At 37.6% G+C, this 25,638-nt stretch overlaps 1 protein-coding gene across 3 annotated transcripts in view; it reads right to left on the bottom strand.

The window, feature by feature from the left end:
- LOC112584678 overlaps positions 1 to 25,638 on the bottom strand; it is a 358,045-nt gene that overhangs the window by 23,751 nt on the left and 308,656 nt on the right. For all 3 annotated transcript variants that reach the window (XM_045165540.1, XR_006641005.1, XR_006550791.1), the window contains one exon: positions 23,875 to 24,057. In XM_045165540.1, coding sequence (XP_045021475.1) covers positions 23,875 to 24,057 — 183 coding nt within the window. The remainder of the gene's footprint in view (positions 1 to 23,874; positions 24,058 to 25,638) is intronic.

Raw genomic sequence — 25,638 nt, 5'->3', positions numbered from 1 at the left:
AAATCACAGTCATACTGTGAGATATTTACCCACTTTATTGTTTCGTTTAGACTGGGGAAATAAGAAATAAAGATACAAAGTAGGATTTGAATAAATCAGTAATGAGTCTTACCAGTAATGAGTCTGGTTTGTGTCCTTCAAGGGAAGATATATCCTTTTTTCAAATAGAAAAACATAAGCCAAAACTGTCAAATACCAGGCCATAAGGAAAGCTTAACAAATTCCCTAATGTAGGAATTGTAGGTGTCATTCTTTCAGATAATACTGAAATAATCTTCAAAATTAACAGTAAGAAGTTAAGAAAAACTCATCAAACCACTTAAAGTTTTTTAAAAGCCCCCTGGATACTGTCAAAGTGAGTCTAACATTGTAAAATAATAAGCTAGTGATAATAATCAAGAAAATATTGAAGAATACTGAGAGAAAATTACCCAACCATATAATAAAATATTAAGATGTAAAAACAAAGCAATATGATGTTCTCTTAGGAAGAAGCAGACATACCAATTAAACAGAACTAACAAGACTTTAGTGTGTGCTAAAGGTATTTTATTAGTTTATGAGTTTCCCAGGGCTTATGTAACAAATTGTTGTGAACTGAGTGGATAAAACAACAGAAACGGACTCTCCCACTGCTCTGAAGAACAGAAATATGAAATCAAGGTGTCAGTAGGACCATTTTATTTCTAAAATAAACGCTTCAGTCGTGTCCGACTCTGTGCGACCCCACAGACGGCAGCCCACCAGGCTCCCCCGTCCCTGGGATTCTCCAGGCAAGAACACTGGAGCAGGTTGCCATTTCCTTCTCCATTGTATTTCTAAAAGCCGTAGGGAAGGAGACTTCCTCACCTCTTCCTAGCTTCTGGTGAGTATTGGCAATCCTTGGTGTTCACTGGCTCTAAATCTAATCTCTGCCTCCAAAGTCACATGGCATTCTCCCTGTGTGTCTGTGTCAAACTTTCCCTCCTCTTTTAAGGACACTAGACACGGGATTAGGGCCCACCCTACTCCATCCAGTACAACCTCTTCTTGACTTGATGACATCTATTCCGCACACTATTTCCAAAAGTGGTCATGTGCACAAGTTTCAGATGGACAGGAAATTTATGAGGCAATATAATTCAACTACTACACTCACACTTGTACACTACAATACACTTGTTGAATACAGATAAAAAAAACTTAACTCTAGTTAACTTGAGTAAGCAAGAGAAATTTTACCATTAGCCAACTCTTCTGACATGCAAAGGCAAAGACTTCACAGTGACCAAAACTGAGGGATTGTTTTTTAAAAAAAATTTTGTTGGAGTATCGTTGATTTACAATGTTGTGTTCATTTCAGTTGTACACAAAGTGAATTAGTTATACACACACACACACACACACACACACATACACATGTATCCACTCTTTTTTAGGTTCTTTTCCCATATATGCCATTACAGAGCACTGAGTAGAGTGCCCTGTGCTATACAGGGTCCTTACGTCTTAGAACAGGTCCTTATTAGTTGTCTATTTTATATATGATAAGGTGTAAATGTCAAACTTGACCTCCTCCTTTTCTACCCCCTGGCTTCCCAGGTGGCACTAGTGGTAAAGAACCCACCTGCCAATGCAGGAGACATAAGCGATGTGGGCTTCATCCCTGGGTCGGGAAGATCCCCTGGAGGAGGGCATGGCAACCCACTCCAGTATTCTTGCCTGGAGAATCCCATGGACAGAGGAGCCTAGTGGGCTACCGTCTGCAGGGTCGCAAATAGTCGGACATGACTGAAGCGACTTAGCATGCGCTCAACCATAAGTTTGTTTTCTACATCTGAGACCCTGTTTCTGTTTCATTAATAAGTTCATTTTTACCTTCCCCCCCACCCCCGATTCCACTTATTAGTGATATCATGACATTTGTCTTTGTTTGTCTGACTTCATCTCACTCCTCTAATCCACATGGCCTCTCACCACTGTTTCACTGTGCATATCTGGACTCTTTCTTCCTTTCTACATATCTCCTTCTCCACACACTCAAGTGCCCTCAGGTCTCATTTAGAGGTTCTCAGTTCCACGTACACAAAGGAATCAATCACCTAACTCCCACTCCTAATTCCAAATTTTCAGAAGAAATAGGATTGACATGGGCCAGAGGGACACAGTAGATCATTTCTATGGTGTGGGGAGCCATTTTCAAAGAAATGTGACCATCATGAGCTGGACAGTTTCCTCCTAAAGTCTCTACTACACATAGTATTTTAAACCAATAAGAAAAGGATAACTAAATAAACTCTCTGGGAGTGGAAATAACAATTTAGGAGGAGGATAATAAAGCCTTGCCGTGCAAAAAAAGCACAGAGACATTAAAGATTAAATGTAAATAATTTTAAAATAAAAGTAAAAAAGAGATGAATATGTGTAATATTACTCTTTCTAAAGCCTTTTAATTATTCATCAAGTATTACACATATACTAATTATATATTATTGTAAAATGCTAGTTGCAGATTTATGGCATTACTGTATAGTAATTTCTCAAGTATGACAGCATATATATTGTTATATATTATTTTTAACTGTTAGTTGCAGATTACTTTGAGCTCAAAGAATGAAAACTTGCCACAAATTAGAATTTTTTAAAATATAATGTGCTCAATTCTTTGAAAGATTTTCAAATACAATTTGGAATAATATATGTACCACTGGGACTCAATGTGTTTTAAGATGATTACTTTGAAAGAGAAGGCAATTATTCAAATGTATAAATATTAGTAATGCCATTTTAAAATTAACTACAAAATAGTTTACACAAATCTGTCTGCTTAATATATACAGAAACCACTGTTTCTCTATTTCAGTGTTTGTTGACTGCTCGAGCTACTGTTATTTTAAGTCCTATGGCCTCATCAAATGATTCTACAGTGTTAAAAAACTGCTTCTTAATTTAGATGAGATTGTTCTAAAAGAAATCTAAATGACATTCACTTAATGGAAACCCTATTCCATGCCCTAGTTATAACAAAACCTCATTTAGAATTTTCAAGATAGAGGTAAGTTCTTGTTAATTTCATTTCTCGTTAAATACAGCTATCTTAAAAATACTTTTGGATTAGCTTTTACTATTGAAACATTTGAAGAAATATATTATTCTACCTTTCTAACTTAATCATTGGGAAAAATGGACATCATTATATGTTATATTTGATCATTTAGGGCCTTCTGACATTGGGCAAATAGTAAGCATTCAAGAGTGGTGGTTGAATGAAAAAGTGGATTAATTTTCCAACATTAATTGTAAACAATCATTTGCACTGACTAGTGTTTTGAATAAGGATATGAAATACAGCAGTACTGAATGGCTATCTTGCCTTTAGTGCATTTCTATCAAATCTATTTTTTAAGTACCTTTATCTGAGCATTTCATTTTTTTTTTCTCCTACAAGTTAAAAGCAGAGAACTCCAGTTAAATTGAAATACTAGCTTTTTCTTCATTTCCATTAATTAATACCTTACAGTATTTAACTCATTTTTCTATATTCTAGTCTAAACCAATTAAATAATTCCAGCAGAGAACAAAATTTTTTCTTCAACTTGAAGTGTCTGAAATAATAGATGTGAAAATGCCTAGGAAAGTATAATAATGGCATAATCACAAAGATATTGTTCAAAATATTATTAAAACTAATACTTAACCATTACTGGGTATTTAAGAAGTTCCAGGTATCGAGCTAACTGTTTTACATACAATATCTTATTTAATCTTCAAAACCACCCTCTGAGATAAATACTATTAGTATCACCATAAAGAATGCTGGGATTAAAATTAAAGACTTGAGAGTCTCTGAATCATGGACACAAGGCTATTGGAATGAATGGTCAGTTTATTACTGTATGTCTATTTCTTTACATCCTCATCCAGGGATCGAACCTGCCTCTCCTGTGTCTCCTATATTGCAGGCAGATTCGTTACCCGCTGAGACATTGGGGAAGCCCTTCGGTGCTCCAAGATCAATCCAATGGGAGAAATATAATACTAAGAGCCACTACTTCATCTAGATAATTTCCTATAGATGTTATAATTTGAAAACCATTGGCCCATTAAACCACAAAACTAAGTGGATCAAAATCCATTTTTAAGACAATCCAAGCTTTCATAAAAAGTTGCTGGTGAAGAAAAATGGAAATCCCCTTGGGATTTAGTATATGGTGGTGAGTGTGTTTTCACTTACATAGATTCAAATATCAAAACTAAAAATACAAGAAAGCAGAGGATGTGCAAATCATTCCCAGCCAACTGTTTCCTGACTGCTGACAGTAGGAGGGAAGGGACTCCTAGTGAAATAACTTCTTGTTTGTTCAACAAAATAGCTCTTGATTCTGTGAAGAGCAAAATAACATCCTCTTTCTATTGCAACATAATTGATCCAACAAAGAGGTATGTATTTTCACATTCTCTTCTCAGGGTCAACTGAACAAATTTCACAATCTCAAGAATGAAAAGGCAAGTAAGTTACTGAGATTAAGGAACTCTTACACAATCTATGTTGATTTAACATTTGAAATCTTATTATGTTTTGTTATTTCATCTGCTTATTACCATTATATGAATTTTGAAGGAGGCTGTCATATTCTATTTTAATTCAATATATCACAATAAAATGATTAAACATCTTACACTTAGCAATTAACAATAGACTTTGATCTTTTCCAAAAATCATTCAGAAACTGCCAGTATAATGATAACACACACTTGACTGCTTTCAAATAGGAAAAGGCCCTGAAAGAGAAAAAAGAGGGAGAGAGACAGAAAGGAACTCCTGTTTTAAATTAAAATGAGAACTGGATTTCTGAGGGCATGTGAACATTAATTTTAAAAGACCTGACTTCCTTATCAGGCAGCATTATTGGAGCCACTGACCGGTATTGAAAAGGAAAAGAAGAAAAATAACACACATTTGGGTGCTTTGGAATTAAGAGATTGGTTTGATAGCCTAGGCATGCTGCACTCATTTACTTTTGTCTGCTAAATAGCTAGATAAAACTAAATAGAGTGAGCCTTTTGGTAATCTTAACTCCTTAGACTACCATATACACATAAATGTGTTATCACATTAGACGAATATTTCATATTATGCCTCTGTGTCTGGCATTGTACAGATGATGAGAACATTTTGCTTGTTCTCCTGAGAAAGCTGAATCTTAAAAGCCAGGTGGCTGCATCAGAGTGTGTTTCTCTGAAATCCAGGAAATTGCACCTTGATCTGGTTTTCTTCAGTTGGTCAGGTTCCATCAAGCACTATGTCCAATACCACCAGTGATGGTAGATTCAAATACTGGGAAGACAATTGTCACCGCAATGGCAGTCAATTTCTTTCTAAACATACCCAGTTTCAAATTCCGGGTATGCAATTTATTAGCTATTTAAGTATGGGAAAACTTTGTAACCTTTTGAACCTCAGTTTCATCTTTGCTTTAGGAATAGTGAACCTATTCTACATGGAACAGGGATGTTGGGCAAGCTAAAATATGTGTATGGCTAGAATATATGTTAGATACATGATTATATATATACAAACACATATATACACATATTTATATACATAAAATATATAGAAGACAGTTTAATGTGCTTGGCATAAATCAAATTCCGTAAGTAGTAGTCACTAGTAGTAGTAATAAATGGCAATATTGTAGAGATTAATAGTTTGAGTTCTGAAATGAAACAAACCTGATTTTAAATCCTGACCACACTAGCTATTGTTCTTATAGCCATAGACAAAATCATGTAACCATTCTGTGCATCAGTTTTCTCCCATAAAATAGAGGAAACAATCCCTGCCAATCAGAATTTTGTATGGACTACTTAAATCATGTTCATAAAGGGTTTTTCATAAAGCCATCACCTAATAACTTTTAAAGATACAGCTACAGATTCTAAATTGAATAGTTTTATCATTTGTTTCATATCAGTGACTCCCTGACATGAAGGGGATGTTCAGTGTATGTTTGCTGAATGGTCCTTTAACTGACAGATGTCTCATAGCTCAGATATGAGGCATCATCACTCAACTCCCTTTTTTCTCAATGTGTACTAAGTTGCTTCAGTTGTGTCTGACTCTTTGCGACCCTATGGACAGTAGCCCATCAGGCTCCTCTGTCCATGGGATTCTCCAGGCAAGAATACTAGAGTGGGTTGCCATGCTCTCCTCTAGGGGATCTTCCTGACCCAGAGATCGAACCCAAGAACCCAAGTTTCTTATGTCTCCTGCATTGGCAGGCTGGTTCCTTATCTCTAGTGTCTCCTAAGAAGCCCGTGTTTTTTGTATATCAGACAAGAAAATTTAATTTATGTCTGACTCTATATTTTGATTGATGTGTTGTAGCCTTATATTTGAATGCAGACAATAAACTGTAACAACTGAACTTGGGATATTGTCAGGTGACCCTAACAACTATTAAGATTAGCTTTCTGGAAAAATCCTAAAATGTAAGAAGAAATGAAATGAGAATACTAATGTGGAATTGAGACACACTATCTGTGGGCTGTTGGGCAAACAGTTACCTCTCTGAGTCAATTTTCTCATCTATAATGTGGAAACAATTGATTCTAGGATACTTTCAGTATCTAAAAAGCATGCCCACGTTAATGGTCATGAGTATCACTCACCTCTCCTTTACTTTAGAATTATAGCTTTTGAACTACATCTGTAATTCATCTCAAATTAACTTTTAAGTATGGTGTGAGGTAGGGATTGAGGTTAATTTTTCTTTCAGTATGATTACCCAGTTATTTTGGCATCATTTACTAAAAGGCTTTTCCTTTCTACATTGATCTGTCTTGGTACGTTTGCTGAAAATCAAGACCATTTATTTCTTTGTTTATTTCTTGACTCTCTGTTATGTTCTTTTGTTTAATTTTTCTCTTATGTCAATACCATGCCATCTTGATTATAGTACTCATTGTACTTAAGTCTTGAAATCAGGTACTGTGAGTTTTTCAAAATATTCTTTTATTTAAAGATTTCTTTAACTATTCTATATCCTATGAATTTCGATCTACAGTTTTGAATCAACTTGTCAACTTCTACTAAAAAGTCTGTTGGGATTTTCATTTTGATTTTATAAACTCTATGGATCAATCTAGAGAAAACAGACTTCTTAAGTCTCCTGATTCAAAACATTCATTTCTTTAGGTTTTCTTTTATTTTTCTCTGCAGTATTTTGTAGTCCTCTACAGAGAGAGTTAATGTTTGTTTTGTTGTAATTATTTCTAAATGTTTTATGTTTTGATGCTATTATAAATGGATCTTTCTTAATTTCACCTTTTAATTTTGCTACTAATATATAGAAATTCATTTGATTTTTACGTATTTTTCTTGAGTCCTATAAACTTACTATATTATCTTATTAGTTCTTTATTTTTAGTCTCCTACATAAACAATCTTGTTGCCTTAAAGTAAAGACAGTTCTAAATACTTCAACCTTTGTAATCTTTACAGTTTTACTTTTTATCTTACTTTATTGCACTGGCTGGGACCTCTAGTGCCAAATTAAGTAGAAATCATGAGAGCAGATATCCTGTCTAGTTCCTGATCTTAGGGAGAAGCATTCAATTTTTCACCATAAAGTATAATGATGGCTGTTTATTTGGTTTTGTTATAGATCCCTTCATTAGATTGAGAAAAATTCCTTTTTACTCCAATATTGAGAATTTTTTTTCATAAACAGATGTTGAACTTTGACTAATGATCTTCTTGCATTTACCAATACCATCATATGGTTTGCTCTATTTTTCTATTAATGCTGTAAATTAAATTGATAGATTCATAAGTGGGAGCTCAGTTGTGCATTCATGGGCTAAAGCTCACTTAGTCATGGGAAATTATCCTTTTCATATATTTTTGTATTCAACTGCCAATATTTCATCAAGGATTTTCACATCTATATTAATGAGACATAATTCTATTATTCCATGTCTTATATTATCTTTGTCAGGTTTCATTATTGGGGTTATGCTGCCTTAAAAATAGAAAGGAAATTTTTCTTTATGCTTTTTCTAAATGAGTTTATACAAGAATAATACTATTACTTCCTGAAATATTTGATAGAACTTAACACTGAAACCATCTGGGCTTGAGATATTCTTTTGGCAATTTTAAAATGAATTATCTTTATTTTTCGTAATTTATTTATTTTAATTGGAGGCTAATTACAATATTGTAGTGGTTTTTGCTATACATTCACAAGAATCAGCCATGGGTGTGCAGGTGTCCCCCGTCCTGAACCCCCTACCTTTCTCCCCATCCCATTCCTTCAGGGTCATCCCAGTGCACTGGACCTGAGCACCCTGTCTCACGCATCAAACCTGGACTGGTGATCTATTTCACATATGGTAATATACATGTTTCAATGCTATTCTCTCAAATCATCCGACCCCTGCCTTCTCCCACAGAGTCCAAAAGTCTGTTCTTTACATCTGCGTCTCTTCTGCTGTCTCACATATAGGTTCATCATTACCATCTTTCTAAATTCCATAAATATGCATTAGTATACTGTATTGGTGTTTGTCTTCCTGACTTACTTCACTCTGTAGTATAGGCTCCAGTTTCATACACCTCATTAGAACTGATTCAAATGTATTCTTTTTAATGGCTGAGTAATACTCCATTGTATATACATACCACAGCTTTCTTATCCATCCATCTGTTGATGGACATCTATGTTACTTCCATGTCCTAGCTATTGTAAACAATGCTGTGATAATATTGGGGTGTATGTGTCTCTTTCAATTCTGGTTTCCTCGGTGTGTATGCTCAGCAGTGGGATTGCTGGGTCAAATGGCAGTTCTATTTCCAGTTTTTTAGGAATCTCCACACTGTTCTCCATAGTGACTGTACTAGTTAACATTCTCATCAACAGTGTAAGAGGGTTCCCTTTTCTCTGCACCCTCTCCAGGATTTATTGTTTGTAGACTTTTTGATAGCAGCCCTTCTGACCGGTGTGAGATGGTACCTCACTGTGGTTTTGATTTGCATTTCTCTAATAATGAGTGATGTTGAACATCTTTTCATGTGTTTGTTAGCCATCTGTACGTCTTCTTTGGAGAAATGTCTGTTTAGTTCTTTGACCCATTTTTAGATTGGGTTATTTATTTTTCTGGTATTGAGCTGCATCATGGAAAAAGCAAGAGAGTTCCAGAAATACATCTATTTCTGCTTTATTGACTATGCCAAAGCCTTTGACTGTGTGGATCACAATAAACTGTGGACAATTCTGAAAGAGATGGGAATACCAGACCACCTGATCTGCCTCTTGAGAAGGCTGTATGCAGGCCAGGAAGCAGGAGTTAGAACTGGACATGGAACAACAGACTGGTTCCAAATAGGAAAAGGAGTACGTCAAGCCTGTATATTGTCACCCTGCTTATTTAACTTATATGCAGAGTACATCATGAGAAACGCTGGACTGGAAGAAACACAAGCTGGAATCAAGATTGCCAGGAGAAATATCAATAACCTCAGATATGCAGATGACACCACCCTTACAGCAGAAAGTGAAGAGGAACTAAAAAGCCTCTTGATAAAAGTGAAAGTGGAGAGTGAAAAAGTTGGCTTAAAGCTCAACATTCAGAAAACGAAGATCATGGCATCCGGTCCCATCACTTCATGGGAAATAGATGGGGAAACAGTGGAAACAGTGTCAGACTTTATTTTTCTGGACTCCAAAATCACTGCAGATGGTGACTGCAGCCATGAAATTAAAAGACACTTACTCCTTGGAAGGAAAGTTATGACCAACCTAGATAGCATATTCAAAAGCAGAGACATTACTTTGCCAACAAAGTTCCATCTAGTCAAGGCTATGGTTTTTCCTGTGGTCATGTATGGATGTGAGAGTTGGACTGTGAAGAAGGCTGAGCGCCAAAGAATTGATGCTTTTGAACTGTGGTGTTGGAGAAGACTCTTGAGAGTCCCTTGGACTGCAAGGAGATCCAACCAGTCCATTCTGAAGGAGATCAGCCCTGGGATTTCTTTGGAAGGAATGATGCTAAAGCTGAAACTCCAGTACTTTGGCCACCTGATGCGAAGAGTTGACTCATTGGAAAAAACTCTGATGCTGGAGGGATTGGGGGCAAGAGGAGAAGGGGATGACAGAGGATGAGATGGCTGGATGGCATCACTGACTCAATGGACATGAGTCTGAGTGAACTCCGGGAGTTGGTGATGGACAGGGAGGCCTGGCGTGCTGCGATTCATGGGGTAGCCAAGAGTCGGACATGACTGAGCGACTGATCTGATCTGATCTGAGCTGCAGGAGCTGCTTGTATATTTTTCAGATTAATTCTTTGTCAGTTGCTTCGCTTGCTATTATTTTCTCCCATTCTGAAGGCTGTCTTTTCACTTTGTTTATTGTTTCATTCATTATGCAGAAGCTTTTAAGTTTAATTAGGTCCCATTTGTTTGTTTTTGCTTTTATTTCCATTACACTAGGAGGTGGGTCATAGAGGATCCCACTGTGATTTATAAGTCAGAGAGTATTTTGTGTATGTGTTCCTCTAGGAGTTTTATAGTTTCTGGTCTTACATTTATATCTTTAATCCATTTTGAGTTTATTTTTGGTATGGTGTTAGAAAGTGTTCATTTCATTCTTTTACATGTAGTTGACCAGTTTTCCCAGCACCACTTGTTAAAGAGATTGTCTTTCTTCCATTGTATATTCTTGCCTCCTTTGTCAAAGATAAGGTGTCCATAGGTGAGTGGATTTATCTCTGGGCTTTCTATTTTGTTCCATTGATCTATATTTCTGTCTTTGTGCCAGTACCATACCCTCTTGATGATTGTAGCTTTGTAGTATAGCCTGAAGTCAGGCAGGTTGATTCCTCCAGTTTCATTCTTCTTTATCAAGACTGCTTTGGCTATTCAAGGTTTTTTGTATTTCCATACAAATTGTGAAATTATTTGTTCTAGTTCTCTGAAAAATACCATTGGTAGCTTGATAGGGATTGCATTGAATCTATAGATTATTTGAGTATTATACTCATTTTCATTATATTGATTCTTCTGATCCATGAACATGGTATATTTCTCCATCTATTTGTGTCATCTTTGATTTCTTTCACCAGTGTTTTATAGTTTTCTATATATAGGTCTTTTGTTTCTTTAGGTAGATTTATTCCTAAGTATTTTATTCTTTTCATTGCAATGGTGAATGGAATTCTTTCCTTAATTTCTCTTTCTGTTTTCTTATTGTTAGTGTATAGGGGTGCAAGGGATTTCTGTGTATTAATTTTATATCCTACAACTTTACTATATTCATTGATTATCTCTAGTAATTTTCTGGTGGTGTCTTTAGAGTTTTCTATGTAGAGGATCATGTCATCTGCAAACAGGGAGAGTTTTACTTCTTCTTTTCCAATCTAGATTCCTTTTATTCCTTTTTCTTTTCTGATTGCTGTGGCTAAAACTTCCAAAACTATGTTTAATAGTAGTGGTGAGAGTGGGCACCCTTATCTTGTTCCTGACTTGAGGGGAAATGCCTTCAATTTTCCATCATTGAGGATAACGTTTGCTGTGGGTTTAATCATATATGGCTTTTATTATGTTGAGGTACATTCTTTCTATACCTGCTTTCTGGAGGGTTTTTTTTTTTATCATAAATGAATGCTGAATTTTCTGAAAGGCTTTCTATGCATCTACTGAGATAATCATATGGTTTTTATCTTTCAATTTGTTAATGTGGTGTATCACATCGATTGATTTGCAGATATTAAAAAATCCTTACATCCCTGGGATAAAGCCCACGTGGTCATGATGTATGATCTTTTTATTTTTATTTATTATTTTTTTGATCTTTTTAATATGTTGCTGGATTCTGTTTGCTAGAATTTTGTTGAAGATTTTTGTATCTATGTTCATCAGTGATATTGGCCTGTAGTTTTCTTTTTTTCGTGGCATCTTTGTCTGGTTTTGGTATTAGGATGATGGTGGCCTCATAGAATGAGTTTGCCAGTTTACCTTCCTCTGCAATTTTCTGGAAGAGTTTGAGTAGGATAGGTGTTAGCTCTTCTTTAAATTTGTGGTAGCATTCAGCTGTGAAGCCATCTGGTCCTGGGCTTTTGTTTGTTGAAAGATTTTTTATTACAGTTTTGATTTCCTTGCTTGTGATGGGTCTGTTAAGATTTTCTATTTCTTCCTGGTTCAGTTTTGGAAGGTTATACTTTTCTAAGAATTTGTCCATTTCTTCCAAGTTGTCCATTTTATTGGCATATAGTTGCTGAGAGTAACCTCTTATGATCCTTTGTATTTCTGTGTTGTCTGTTGTGATTTCTCCATTTTTATTTCTAATTCTGTTGATTTGATTCTTATCCTTTTTTACTTTATGAGTCTGGCTAATGGTTTGTCTATTTTATTTATCTTCTCAAAGAACCAGCTTTTAGTTTTGTTGATTTTCACTGGTCTCCTTTGTTTCTCTTTCATTTATTTCTGCCCTAATTTTTATGGTTTCTTTCCTCCTACTAACCCTGGGGTTCTCATTTCTTCTTTTTCTAGTTGCTTTAGGTGTAAAGTTAGGTTATTTATTTGATTTTTCCTTGTTTCTTGAGGTAAGCTTGTATTACTATGAACCTTTCCCTTAGCACCTATGAATCCCATGGGTTTTGGATGGTCGTGTTTTCATTTTCATTCATTTCTATGCATATTTTGATTTCTTTTTTTATTTCTTCTGTAATTTGTTGCTTATTCAGAAGTGTGTTGTTTAGCCTCCATATGTTTGCATTTTTAATAGTTTTTATCCTATAGTTGCCATCTAATCTTACTGCATTGTGATCAGAAACAATGCTTGAAATGATTTCAATTTTTTTGAATTTACCAAGGTGAGATTTATCTTTTTTAAATGATACAGAGCTTCACATTTTCCATTTATTTCCATGTAAATGTTGGTAATTTTTGTATTTTAAGGTATTTTAAATTTCATCTAAAGTTAATAATAGTTTGTTAATTTTTTTCTTGGTATACAACTTGCTAAGAGAGGTATTTTAAATTCTCCATATATAAACTGTACTTGCCTTTCACCCTTTAGATATAATTGCCTCTATTTCATGTGCTTTTAATTTCTATTATTAGATTCACACACAGTTAGGGTCATTAAATATCCCTAACAAGTTGGATAGCTTATTAATTTAAAATATCCTTCTTTATTTCTAATAATATTCCTTATCCTCAAGACTACCTTGTCCAATAATAACATCCACGTTCAAGGTCAGGAGGGGTGGCCGTAAGGAGATACCCCACGTTCAAGGTAAGAGAAACCCAAGTAGGACAGTAGGTGTGGTGAGAGGGCATCAGAGGGCAGACACACTGAAACCATCACAGAAAACTAGCCAATCTGATGACACGGACCACAGCCTTGTCTAACTCAATGAAATTAAGCCATGCCATGTGGGGCCACCCAAGACAGCCGGGTCTTGGTGGAGAGGTCTCACAGAATGCGGTCCACTGGAGAAGGGAATGGCAAACCACATCAGTATTCTTGCCTTGAGAACCCCAGAAGAGTATGAAAAGGCAAAATGGTAGGATACTGAATGGGGAACTCTGCGGGTTGGTAGGTGCCCAATATGCTACAGGAGATCAGTGGAGAAATAACTCCAGAAAGAATGAAGGGATGGAGCCAAAGCAAAAACAATACCCAGTTGTGGATATGACTGGTGATAGAAGCAAGATCCAATGCTGTAAAGAGCAATATTGCATAGGAACCTGGAATGTCAGGGCCATGAATCAAGGCAAATTGGAAGTGGTCAAACAGGAGATGGCAAGAGTGAATGTCGACATTCTAGGAATCAGCAAACTAAAATGGACTGGAATGGGTGAATTTAATTCAGATGACCATTATATCTACTACTGTGGGCAGGAATCCCTTAGAAGAAATGGAGTAGCCATCATGGTCAACAAAAGAGTCCAAAATGTAGTACTTGGATGCAATGTCAAAAATGACAGAATGATCTCCATTCATTTCCAAGGCAAACCATTCAATATCACGGTAATCCAAGCCTATGCCCCAACCAGTAACAGTGAAGAAGCTGAAGTTGAAAGGTTCTATGAAGACCTACAAGACCTTCTAGAACTAACACCCAAAAAAGATGTCCTTTTCATTATAGGGGACTGGAATGCAAAAGTAGGAAGTCAAGACACACCTGGAGTAACAAGCCAATTTGGCCTTGGAGTACGGAATGAAGCAGGGCAAAGACTAATAGAATTTTTCCAAGAGAATGCACTGGTCATAGCAAACACCCTTTCCAACAACACAAGAGAAGACTCTACATATGGACATCACCAGATGGTCAACATCGGAATCAGATTGATTATATTCTTTGCAGCCAAAAATGGAGAAGCTCTATACAGTCAGCAAAAACAAGACCAGGAGCTGACTATGGCTCAGATCATGAACTCCTTATTGGCAAATTCAGACTTAAATTGAAGAAAATGCGGAAAACCAATATACCATTCAGGTATGACCTAAATCAAATTCCTATGATTATACAATGGAAGTGAGAATTAGATTAATGGGACTAGATCTGATAGACAGAGTGCCTGATGAACTATGGAAATGGTATGGACCTAACAGAAGCAGAAGATATTAAGAAGAGGTGGCAAGAATACACAGAAGAACTGTACAAAAAACAGCTTCATGACCAAGATAATCACGATGCTGTGATCACTCACCTAGAGTCATACATCCTGGAATGTGAAGTCAAGTGGGCCTTAGACAGCATCACTATGAACAAAGCTAGTGGAGGTGATGAATTCCAGTTGAGCTATTTCAAATCCTGGAAGATGATGCTGTGAAAGTGCTGCACTCAATATGCCAGCAAATTTGGAAAACTCAGCAGTGGCCACAGGACTGGAAAAGGTCAGTTTTCATTCCAATCCCAAAGAATGGCAATGCCAAAGAATGCTCAAAGTACTGCACAATTGAACCCATCTCACACACTAGTAAAGTAATGCTCAAAATTCTTCAAGCCAGGCTTCAGCAATACATGAACCATGAACTTCCAGATGTTCAAGCTGGTTTTCACAAAGGCAGAGGAGCCAGAGATCAAATTGCCAACATCTGCTGGATCATCGAAAAAGCAAGAGAGTTCCAGAAAAACATCTATTTCTGCTTTATTGACTATGCCAAAGCCTTTGACTGTGTGGATCACAATAAACTGTGGAAAATTCTGAAAGAGATGGGAATACCAGACCACCTGACCTGCCTCTTGAGAAACCCATATGCAGGTCAGGAAGCAACAGTTAGAACGGAACATGGAACAACAGACTGGTTCCAAATAGGAAAAGGAGTACGTCAAGGCTGTATACTGTCACCCTGCTTATTTAACTTATATGCAGAGTACCTCATGAGAAACGCTGGGCTGGATGAAGCACAAGCTGGAATCAAGATTGCTGGGAGAAATATCAGTAACCTCAGATATGCATATGACCACGACCCTTATGGCAGAAACTATAGTTTATAGTTTAGTTTCCTCATAGTTCCCCTTATGAAGAGGAACTAAAAAGCCTCTTGATGAAAGTGATAGAGGAGAGTGAAAATGCTGGCTTAAAGCTCAACATTCAGAAGACTAAGATCATGGCATCTGGTCCCATCACTTCATGGCAAATAGATGGGGAAACAGTGTCAGACTTTAGTTTTTTGGGCTCCAAAATCACTGCAGATGGTGATTGCAGCCATGAAATTAAAAGATGCTTACTCCTTGGAAGGAAAGTTATGACCAACCTAGATAGCATATTCAAAAGCAGAGATATTACTTTGCCAACAATGGCCCGTTAGTCAAGGCTATGGTTTTTCCAGTGGTCATGTATGGATGTGAGAGTTGGACTGTGAAGAAAGCTGAGCGCCGAAGAATTGATGCTTTTGAACTGTGGTGTTGGAGAAGACTCTTGAGAGTCCCTTGGACTGCAAGGAGATCCAACCAGTCCATCCTAAAGGAGATCAGACCTGGGTGTTCATTGGAAGGACTGATTCTGAAGCTGAAACTCCAATACTTTGGCCACCTCATGGGAAGAGTTGACTCATTGGAAAAGACCATGATGCTTGGAGGGATTGGAGGCAGGAGGAGAAGGGAACGACCAAGGATGAGATGGCTGGATGGCATCACCGACGCGATGCACATGAGTTGGTGATGGACAGGGAGGCCTGGTACGGTGTGATTCATGGGGTCGCAAAGAATCGGACATGACTGAGCGACTGAACTGAACTGAACCAGCTTTCTTATGCATAGTATATCTTTTTCCATTTTTTATGTTCAAGTTCTCTGCATTTTTTTGTTTAATATGCATGTCTTATCAAAAGAATAGAGTTGGGTCTTGTATATTTTACCCAGTTTGATAATTTCTTGTTTCTATTTAACACTTACATTAAATATAATCATTAACATAGTCGGGTATAAGCCTATGATTTTGCTATGTTTTCTATTTGTCATATCTCTTTGCTGCAGATCTTCCTTTGTTATTAATTTTATGCTTTCTTATTGGTTAATTGAACTGATTTTACTAATCCTTTTCAAATTTTCTACTATCTTTTAGCTATGTATTTTTTGGTGGTTACTCAAGGTTTACAAAATGCATTCTTTATTTATCTCCGTCTACTTATACTAAACACTGTCGTTTCACATAAACTACAATCAGCTTGTAACAGCATAAATCCTTTCAGTCCTCTTCCTTTTCCTATTATTATCTATATTTTACATTTACTTGTGTTATACATCCCACAATGTAATGTTCACATTTTTAAACCAACAGCTGTCTTTCAAAGAAATGAAGAGGGAAAAAAAAATACTTTTACCAACATATGTACCATTTTTTAATATTTTTATTCCTTCCTACAGATTCAAGTTTCATCTGCTCTCATGGCCTTTTAGCCTGTATAACTTATTTTAGCCATTCTTATAATACATTTTACTAGTATCATGATACCTTGGCTTTAGTTTATCTGAAAATGTTAATTAAAATACGGAATCAATCTGCCCATATACCATTAAAAATAATCCGTATATTCTTCATTGTAGCAGAAATATCTATTCCTCACAAAATATCCACAACCTACTCAATTTCTCAGCCCTTTTCAATTAGGCAGGTAGTAAGGTCTGTAAATTCAACACAAAACATTTAAGAGCAGCTATGATGTATCATTTTCATATACCAGCAAATTTGGAAAACTCAGCAGTGGCAACAGGACTGGAAAAGGTCAGTTTTCACTCCAATCCCAAAGAAAGGCAATGCCAAAGAATGCTCAAACTACCACACAATTGCACTCATCTCACACACTAGCAAAGTAATGCTCAAAATTCTCCAAGCCAGGCTTCAACAGTACATGAACCATGAACTTCTTGATGTTCAAGCTAGATTTAGAAAAGGCAGAGGAACCACAGATCACATTGCCAACATCCATTGGATCATGGAAAAAGAAAGTTCCAGAAAAACATCTACTTCTGCTTTATTGACTACACCAAAGCCTTTGACTATGTGGATCACAACAAACTGGAAAATTCTTCAAGAGATGGGAATACCAGACCACTAGACCTGCCTCTTGAGAAATCTGTATCAGGTCACAAGGGAACAGTTAGAACCGTACATGGAACAACAGACTCATTCCAAATCGGGAAAAGAGTATGTCAAAGCTGTATATTGTCACCCTGCTTATTTAACTTTAATGGAGAATACATCATGTGAAATGCCAGGCTGGATGAAGCATAAGCTGGAATCAAGATTGCTGAGTCAAATATCAATAACCCCAGATATGCTGATGACACTACCCCTATTGCAGAAAGCAAAGAGAAACTAAAGAGCCTCTTGATGAAAGTGAAAGAGGAGAGTGAAAAAGCGGCTTAAAGCTCAACATTCAGAAAATTAAGATCATGGCATCTGGTCCCATCACTTCTTGGCAAATAGATGGGGAAACATTGGAAACAGTGAGAGACTTAATTTTGGGGGGTTCTGAAATCACTGCAGATGGTGACTGAAGCCATGAAATTAAAAGATGCTTGCTCCTTGGAAGAAAAGCTATGACCAATCTAGACAGCATATTAAAAAGCAGAGACATTACTTTGCCAACAGAGGTGCAACTAGTCAAAGCTATGGTTTTTCTAGTAGTCACGTATGGATGTGAGAGTTGGACTATAAGGAAAGCTAAGCACCGAAGAATTGATGCTTTTGAACTGTGGTATTGGAAGACTCTTGTGAGTCCCTTGGACTGTGAGGAGATCCAACCAGTCAGTCCTAAAGGAAATCAGTCCAGAGTATTCATTGGAAGGACTGATGTTGACGCTGAAACTCCAATACTTTGGCCACCTGATGCAAAGAACTCACTCACTGAAAAAGATCCTGACACTGGGAAAGATTGAAGGTGGGAGGAGAAGAGGATGACAGAGGATGAGACGGTTGGATGGCATCACTAATTTAATGGACATGAGTTTGAGCAAGCTTCAGGAGTTGGTGATGGAGATGGAAGCCTAGTGTGCTGCAGTCCATGGGGTCACAAATAGTTGGTCACAACTGAGCAACTGAACTGAACTGAATGACATATCCATTAGCTCTCTTCCTCTGTGACCATGGAGCCCATATATTTAAATATTTCACCTACAAGATAGTAAGGACTCTGTCAGCCTAGATCCATGAATGATTCTGTGGAACAAAGTCCTTTCCTTTGCCCATCCTGTGATCTGCACTGGACTGCATTATACAAATTTTTGTTGTATTAATCTATTGAGATTTGAGAATAATTTGTTACTGTGTCTAGCCTAACCTAATACACCTTCTGATTTGAAGTTATATACTAAACTACTATAATATTTGGGTTTTAGGATGCCTGTTCCATTTTAGTGATGTCTGTCCTTTCTAATCGGAGAAGGCAATGGCACCCCACTCCAGTACTCTTGCCTGGAGAATCCCATGGACGGAGGAGCCTGGTGGGCTGCAGTCCATGGGATCGCTGGGAGTCGGACACGACTGAGCGACTTCACTTTCACTTTTCACTTTCATGCATTGCAGAAGGAAATGGCAACCCACTCCTGTGTTCTTGCCTGGAGAATCCCAGGGATGGGGGAGCCTGGTGGGCTTCCGTCTATGGGGTCACACAGAGTCGGACACGACTGAAGCGACTTAGCAGCAGTAGCAGTCCTTTCTAATACTAATACTAAACTCTTTAGATTTTTTTATAACTTTATAAAACAATATGATGTTTGTTGGGGTGATATATTTTCATTATTCATTTTTTCAAAAATACCTAAATAGTCTCAAATATCATTCTTACAAGTCACCTTTAACTTCAGTCATATTACCAAAAAGAGTCCATTCAGGTTCAACATGAAGAATTATTTAACTAAATTGAGATTTATTATCCAAGGATCTTTCTACTTATTCACTTTATTTATATTCCACAATAAAACTTTATAGTTTTCTCAATATAGATTCTTCACACTTCATTTTAATTTATTCCTGAGTTTATTATAATACTTTTCTTACCATACTAAATGATATATTTTTACCATCGCATATTCTCACTGGTTGTTTAATGTATGTATTTTTTACTAGAACCTGTATATGGCACTACTTACCACACTGGAATCACCTTCATGGAATCACATTCATCATCCAGCAACATATATATTTCATAGATTATGGATTCCATATGGTCCACTTGATTAGGTCACCAATGTATAAAATAAATTTTGAAAGTATTTTTGTGTGTGTGTTGTTAATTGAAAGGGACTTTAAGATTATCAACTCTACCGTTCTCACTTTTCATGCAAAAACATAAAGGCTATTGAAGAGAAAGCACTTCATTTTCAAGACCATACTGATTTCAACTTAACCTATATTTACTGAGAACTTCCCATGCTTTTGCTATTCTGATGCTAAGGAATCTAGAGTGTGCTCCAACCATAATCCAAGATAGGCAAAAAGTAGCAGCTCGATAAATGTTTATTCGATCAATCTGATCACTTATTTTGAAACAACAATGTCATTGCTAGGGGTCACTGAACATTAAATTAATGGAAAGCAAGAACTATGATCATGAAAATTATTTGAGTGTGATTTTGCATCAATTCATAGTTACCACAAATTCTTTTGTGTGTTTCAGAGGAAAAAAATCTGCCTTTGTAACTGGAAAAATATAAAGCCAGAAATTTGGAGCTCTAGCAGGTTAAAGGATTTCTTCTCCTACTTGGGCTTCCCAAAGGATTTTCCATCTTACAATAAATTACACATGGTACCCTAGCCCCAGGAGCCTAGTTTTCTAAGTTTGTTTTTAAATATGGCAGGGTTTGCAGACATCTGCCACTGGAAGCATCCATGGCTTTATCTCCTTTAATGAACAGCTAAGAACATTAAGATATAGCAGCACTTTCCCAAGGGTTACATCCAAGTCAAAGGCGATTAGGACAAGACTCAACTCATGTGTACAACTGGTAAAACAAGTTAAAAATAGAAATTAATTTTCAAGATGCTAAATTAAGAAACAGGGATAAACAATCTGACATGAGTTAGGGAGAAAAAGGAGGATGTACCAAGTAAAATCTCTGGCCTTAATATTGATCACATAACCAAGGCTAGGACCACATCCTTCGTAGGTCAAGTTTCAACTATGTCATTTGTTAGCTATATGATCTTTGCATTTTACTTAACCTCTCTAAGCTTGTTTCCATCTGTAAAGTGAGGATAATATACCTACCGTAAAAGGTTTCTGTGAGGATTATATGTGATCCTTAATAAATGCTTGCTATGACTTATGCAATTAAGTCAAATTAAGTCCCTGGTGTAGCTCAGATGGTAAAGAATCTGTCTGCAATGCCGGAGACCTGGGTTCAATCCCTGGATTGGGAAGATCCCCTGGAGAAGGGAATGGCAACCAACTTCAGTATTCTTGCCTGGAGAATTCCATGGAGAGAGGAGCCTGGCTGGCTGTAGTCCATGGGGTTGCAAAGAGCCAGACACAACTGAGTGACTGACACACACACACACAAATAAAATAGACCCAAGGAAGGCAGTTGAGGAAAGAGGTAATTATGCTCACATGTTTGTAAGTCAATAGTTTAAACAACTTATTTTTAATCAGTTGAAATTGAGATACTATTTCAAGCAATATCATTCATTCTAATTCAAATCCATACTAAGGCAGTAGGCTAGGCACTATGGATTACAGGATGAAGAAAGCATGGTTTCACTTTTAAGTGAACATTAAGTCTAAGAATGGGGAAGGAAAATCACACAGAAATACAAGGGATTATAATGAGTACCACATGATTATCAAAGCACTCCCTCATCTCAGAGGGAGAGTGATTATTGGTTGATGTGATCAGGGAAAGCTTTGGCGGGGGATATATTTTATACTGGGTTTTGAAGTATCTGTAGAGTTTTGAGAGTTGGAAGTAACTGGAGATAGCTGACTGAAGGAATAAATAGAAACAGGGACAGGAACAAATGAAGGACGTGGATTATGCATTTATTTATTCATGCATGTGATAAACACTGGATGTTTGGGAATCCGAGATTACTGAATTTGGTTGGAATGCAGAACGTATGTGGGCAAGTCAGGAACACATCCATGAACAGGAGGTTGGGGCCCAGGCAGGTGAATACCATGTGTATTGAATTGAGGGCACACGAATACTATGTTATGGTCTCAAGTGTAGGAGAGTCAGAGGTTTTTGATGAACAAGAGTCACCAGAAATGACTGAAGCTCTGCTTTTAAGATTATTATCCCACAGGCTGAAGGTCCTCAAGAGAGTCCTGATGAGAGGTGATGAGGATCTAGATTTGATAGGGGTAGTTAGAACACTTTGAAGGAAAGTTGGCAGAAATGATCACTGATTGGGCAAGGACATAAGCCCCATATAAATTAGGTTCCTCACCTCTGTGACTAAGAAAATATCATTATCAAGTTGACATGTCAGGAAGAAGCTGATACGGGGGAAGAAAAGGGAGGAATGATGATGTTAAAGTCAAACAGATATAATTTTGAGGGTTTTCATGGGGAAACCTGAAGAAGACTTCAGTTCAGTTCATTCACTTAGTCATGTCCAACTCTTTGCAACCCCATGAATCGCAGCATGCCAGGCCTCCCTGTCCATCACCAACTCCCAGAGTTCACTCAGACTCATGTCCATCAAGTCAGTGATGCCATCCAGCCATCTCATCCTCCATCGTCCCCTTCTCCTCCTGCCCTCAATCCCTCAAAAAGGCCCTCAATCAGGGTCTTTTCCAATGAGTCAGCTCTTCGCATTAGGTGGCCAAAGGATTGGAGTTTCAGCTTCAACATCTGTCCTTTAGGATGGACTAGTTGGATCTCCTTGCAGTCCAAGGGACTCTCAAGAAGAAGACTTAGGATAAATGAAATTGCAAAGAACCAAGAACAATGACCAGGGGAGCCTAAATGAAGCAAGAAACACTGAAAAATCAGACACCAAGAAACTACCTTCAACTCTCTCAAAGGAACCAAGATCTGGTTCTTCCAGCACATTTAGAACCAGCTGTCAACAGCAACTTTGTATGGCAGCAATAAGTAAAAATAAGAATGTCCCCTCTCTTATGTATGGAAGTCTGAATGACCTTCAGATTCTTTTGTGTTTCTACAATCTACTTTGTGGTTGTTGGAAATCTCAAGAGATGGGAGACTTTGAAGGAAGACATGCAAAATTTCATGCTATTCTGACCGAACTCAAGTGGGATTTAGTTGAAAAGTAAATGTGACCCTATTTCACCCTAGCTTTAGGGAGTAATTCTTATTGTTTATTATTACCATCATTATTCATCAAGATGATCATGGTGACAATGATGAGTGTCTCGTAGAGAGAACTTAGCCCAGCCCAACTTCCAGCCTTCTAAGGAAGGATTAAAAAAAGAACCACAGCAGAATGAGGATGGTGGTCCCCTCCCTGCCTTCTGTTGGAGGTACCACCAATGTGGTGGTCATAACTGCCTATGAGGAAATGTTCCCAGTTGAGGAGTGATGAAGGGAGACTTCCTGGTTAATTAACAGGGGATGCAATTTAGATCTGGGAGGACTCATTTCTGCAAATGTGCAAACCCTATCAACTACACAATGACAAGCTCCATTTATGTTTGTAGAATTACATCCAGGGATCCTTATAAAATTGTTTGTACTCATCAGAGGGAGAACTGAATTAATTCCAATAAGGGCAAAAGTATAGATTTATCCCACAGAAGATAGCTAGGTTTCTAGCAGAAATCAGTGCTTATCCTTCTGAACTTCTCCCAGAGTGGTGTCTATTTAAAGGGGTTTAGTCTGAGTACTTCAGTAGCATGGTTTCTGCTGGGAATGTTGTAGGTACAAATTTTCATTGGATTTTAACTTTTTTTCAAAGTATTTTCCCAGCTATGATTTCTATTGGTGGTAACAACCCTGTGATATAGGCCAGGTGTTTGATGAGGAAGCTCAGGCAAAGAGAAGTTTCACCACTCTTCAAAGCATGCATAGCTGCTGGGTTTAATGACAGACCTAGAATTGGAACCCAGTCCTTCATTTGCCAGTCTACCCTCCTGAAGGCAATACACCATGCTTACAAATAAGCAGAAACAAGTGAAGAATGACTGTTTCCTTCCTGAAGCAGACAATTCTCCTAACAAACTTAGAGCTAAGGTACCAACCACAGAAACATTGATAAACATGTTTTTCTGAGGCTTTACAAACCATTATTTTTTAATATTTATAAAGCAAAGTGGAGCCAAAACAAATAAAGAGCTGCATTTCTACTGTTTACTGTATGCATTGCAATGCAATCTACATGATATTTTTTCTCACTTAATCTGGTAAGGAAAGTATGATTCTACCCAGGTTACAGATGAAGAAACTAAGACCCAGGAAAAATAAACTCACTTGCTTTGAGGTAGATGTAACTGACATGTGTTTGAGTCTTGGCATCATACATGATTCTGCATTCATGCTGGACTGGACTTTCACACTGATCCCAGGTGGGAGTCGTAAGAACTTGCCCCTGCCCACAGGAGACCAGAGCTGTTGCAAGCAGGTGGGGTTGTTGCCTCCATGGTTCCCGAGTTCCTGCAAGAAGACCAGAAGGAGAAAAGACAGCCTTCACAACCTGGCCATGGCCTAAAAACTACACTACACTTCAGCATGATGAGAGCATGTGTCCGCAGCATGGTTCTGTAACTGGATACAACTGTGAAGGCGCAAGTCTACCTTCTGGTCACATGTTCCTCTCGGCCCCTTTAGGTACCAGCGGCTTCATGCAAGATTTGGTCTCCTTTAAGCTTTTTCCAAAAAGGTTCTACTCTCATTCGCACCGAAGTGTAAAATATCTGCAAGGAATTAGAAAAGCTATTTTTTTCAGGCGAATATCTAGGGGAAAGAACTAAAACTCCAACAGGCAAATTCTTAGAGGTCCAAGCGGGCCATCCCAGACTCACAGAATTCCACACTGGATGTGAAGGGAACATAACCAGGCTGCTCCTCCAATAGGGGAGGCAGTTTCAGGCGCCGTGAGAAGGAGCCATTTCCTATGTTTATCTTTAACGATGCTGCCTTGAATGTAAGCTACTGTGCTGTGCTTAGTTACTGAGTCATGACTGGCTCTTTGCAATTCCATGGACTGTAGCCCGCCAGGCTCCTCTGTCCATGGAATTCTCCAGGCAAGAATACTGGAGTGGATAGTCATTCCCTTCTCCAGGGGATCTTTCCAACCCACGGATTGAACCCCGGGTCTCCTGCCCTTTAGTCAGATTCTTTACCATCCAAGCCACAAAACCTTGATACCATCAACTCCCCCCATCCCCAGCCCTCGCACAATCTAGAATGAACTACACTAACAACTTGAACTCTTAAGCTGAACCAAACTCAATAATTACGTTTTATTGACTTATAGAGGAAAGTTTAAATGCTTAACTTTTGAGGGGCAATTTTTAGGTAACTCATAAAGATGGCCCCTAGGTAGCCATGGGAGAGGCTGAGATGGAGTCCTCCCCGAGTTCTTGTGCTTCTCCTTTCCTGGTTCCAGGCCCTTCCTGAGTCCAGGTTCCAGGGTTCCATGAAGTGCTCCTCTTTTTGCTTAAGAATCAACCAACAAATGGTAGAAGGATAGAGTAAGGGGTAATTTTCTTATACTGGGTTTGTTAGTTAAGTTATATAGTTTCAAAATATAGAACTATTAGGCAGTATTAAAAAGTTGTTAAAAATGTTAGTGCCAGGAAGTGTTGAATCCCGGTGTCCTCATTAAGACAATTAATGGACTCCCTCTAATGTCTACTATTTCCATCATGACCCAAACCTTATAGGACGGCCATGAAAATTAACATACACACAAATAGTGAGCAAGTCTAGCTCTAATATAGAACAAGGTCTGCTGGAAAGAAGTTCCAGAAAGGGCAAAGATTGTATCATGGAAGGTCTTATATGCTCACTTCATGGGAAATAGATGGGGAAACAGTGGAAACAGTGTCAGACTTTATTTTTTTGGTTCCAAAATCACTGCAGATGGTTATTGCACACATGAAATTAAAAGACGCTTACTCCTTGGAAGGAAAGTTATGACCAACCTAGATAGCATATTAAAAGGCAGAGACATTACTTTGCCAACAAAGGTCCATCTAGTCAAGGCTATGGTTTTTCCAGTAGTCATATATG

Source organism: Bubalus bubalis, chromosome 4, assembly GCF_019923935.1.
Source record: "Bubalus bubalis isolate 160015118507 breed Murrah chromosome 4, NDDB_SH_1, whole genome shotgun sequence".
Lineage (NCBI taxonomy): Eukaryota > Metazoa > Chordata > Mammalia > Artiodactyla > Bovidae > Bubalus > Bubalus bubalis.
This window is presented reverse-complemented; position numbering and strand designations above follow the sequence as displayed.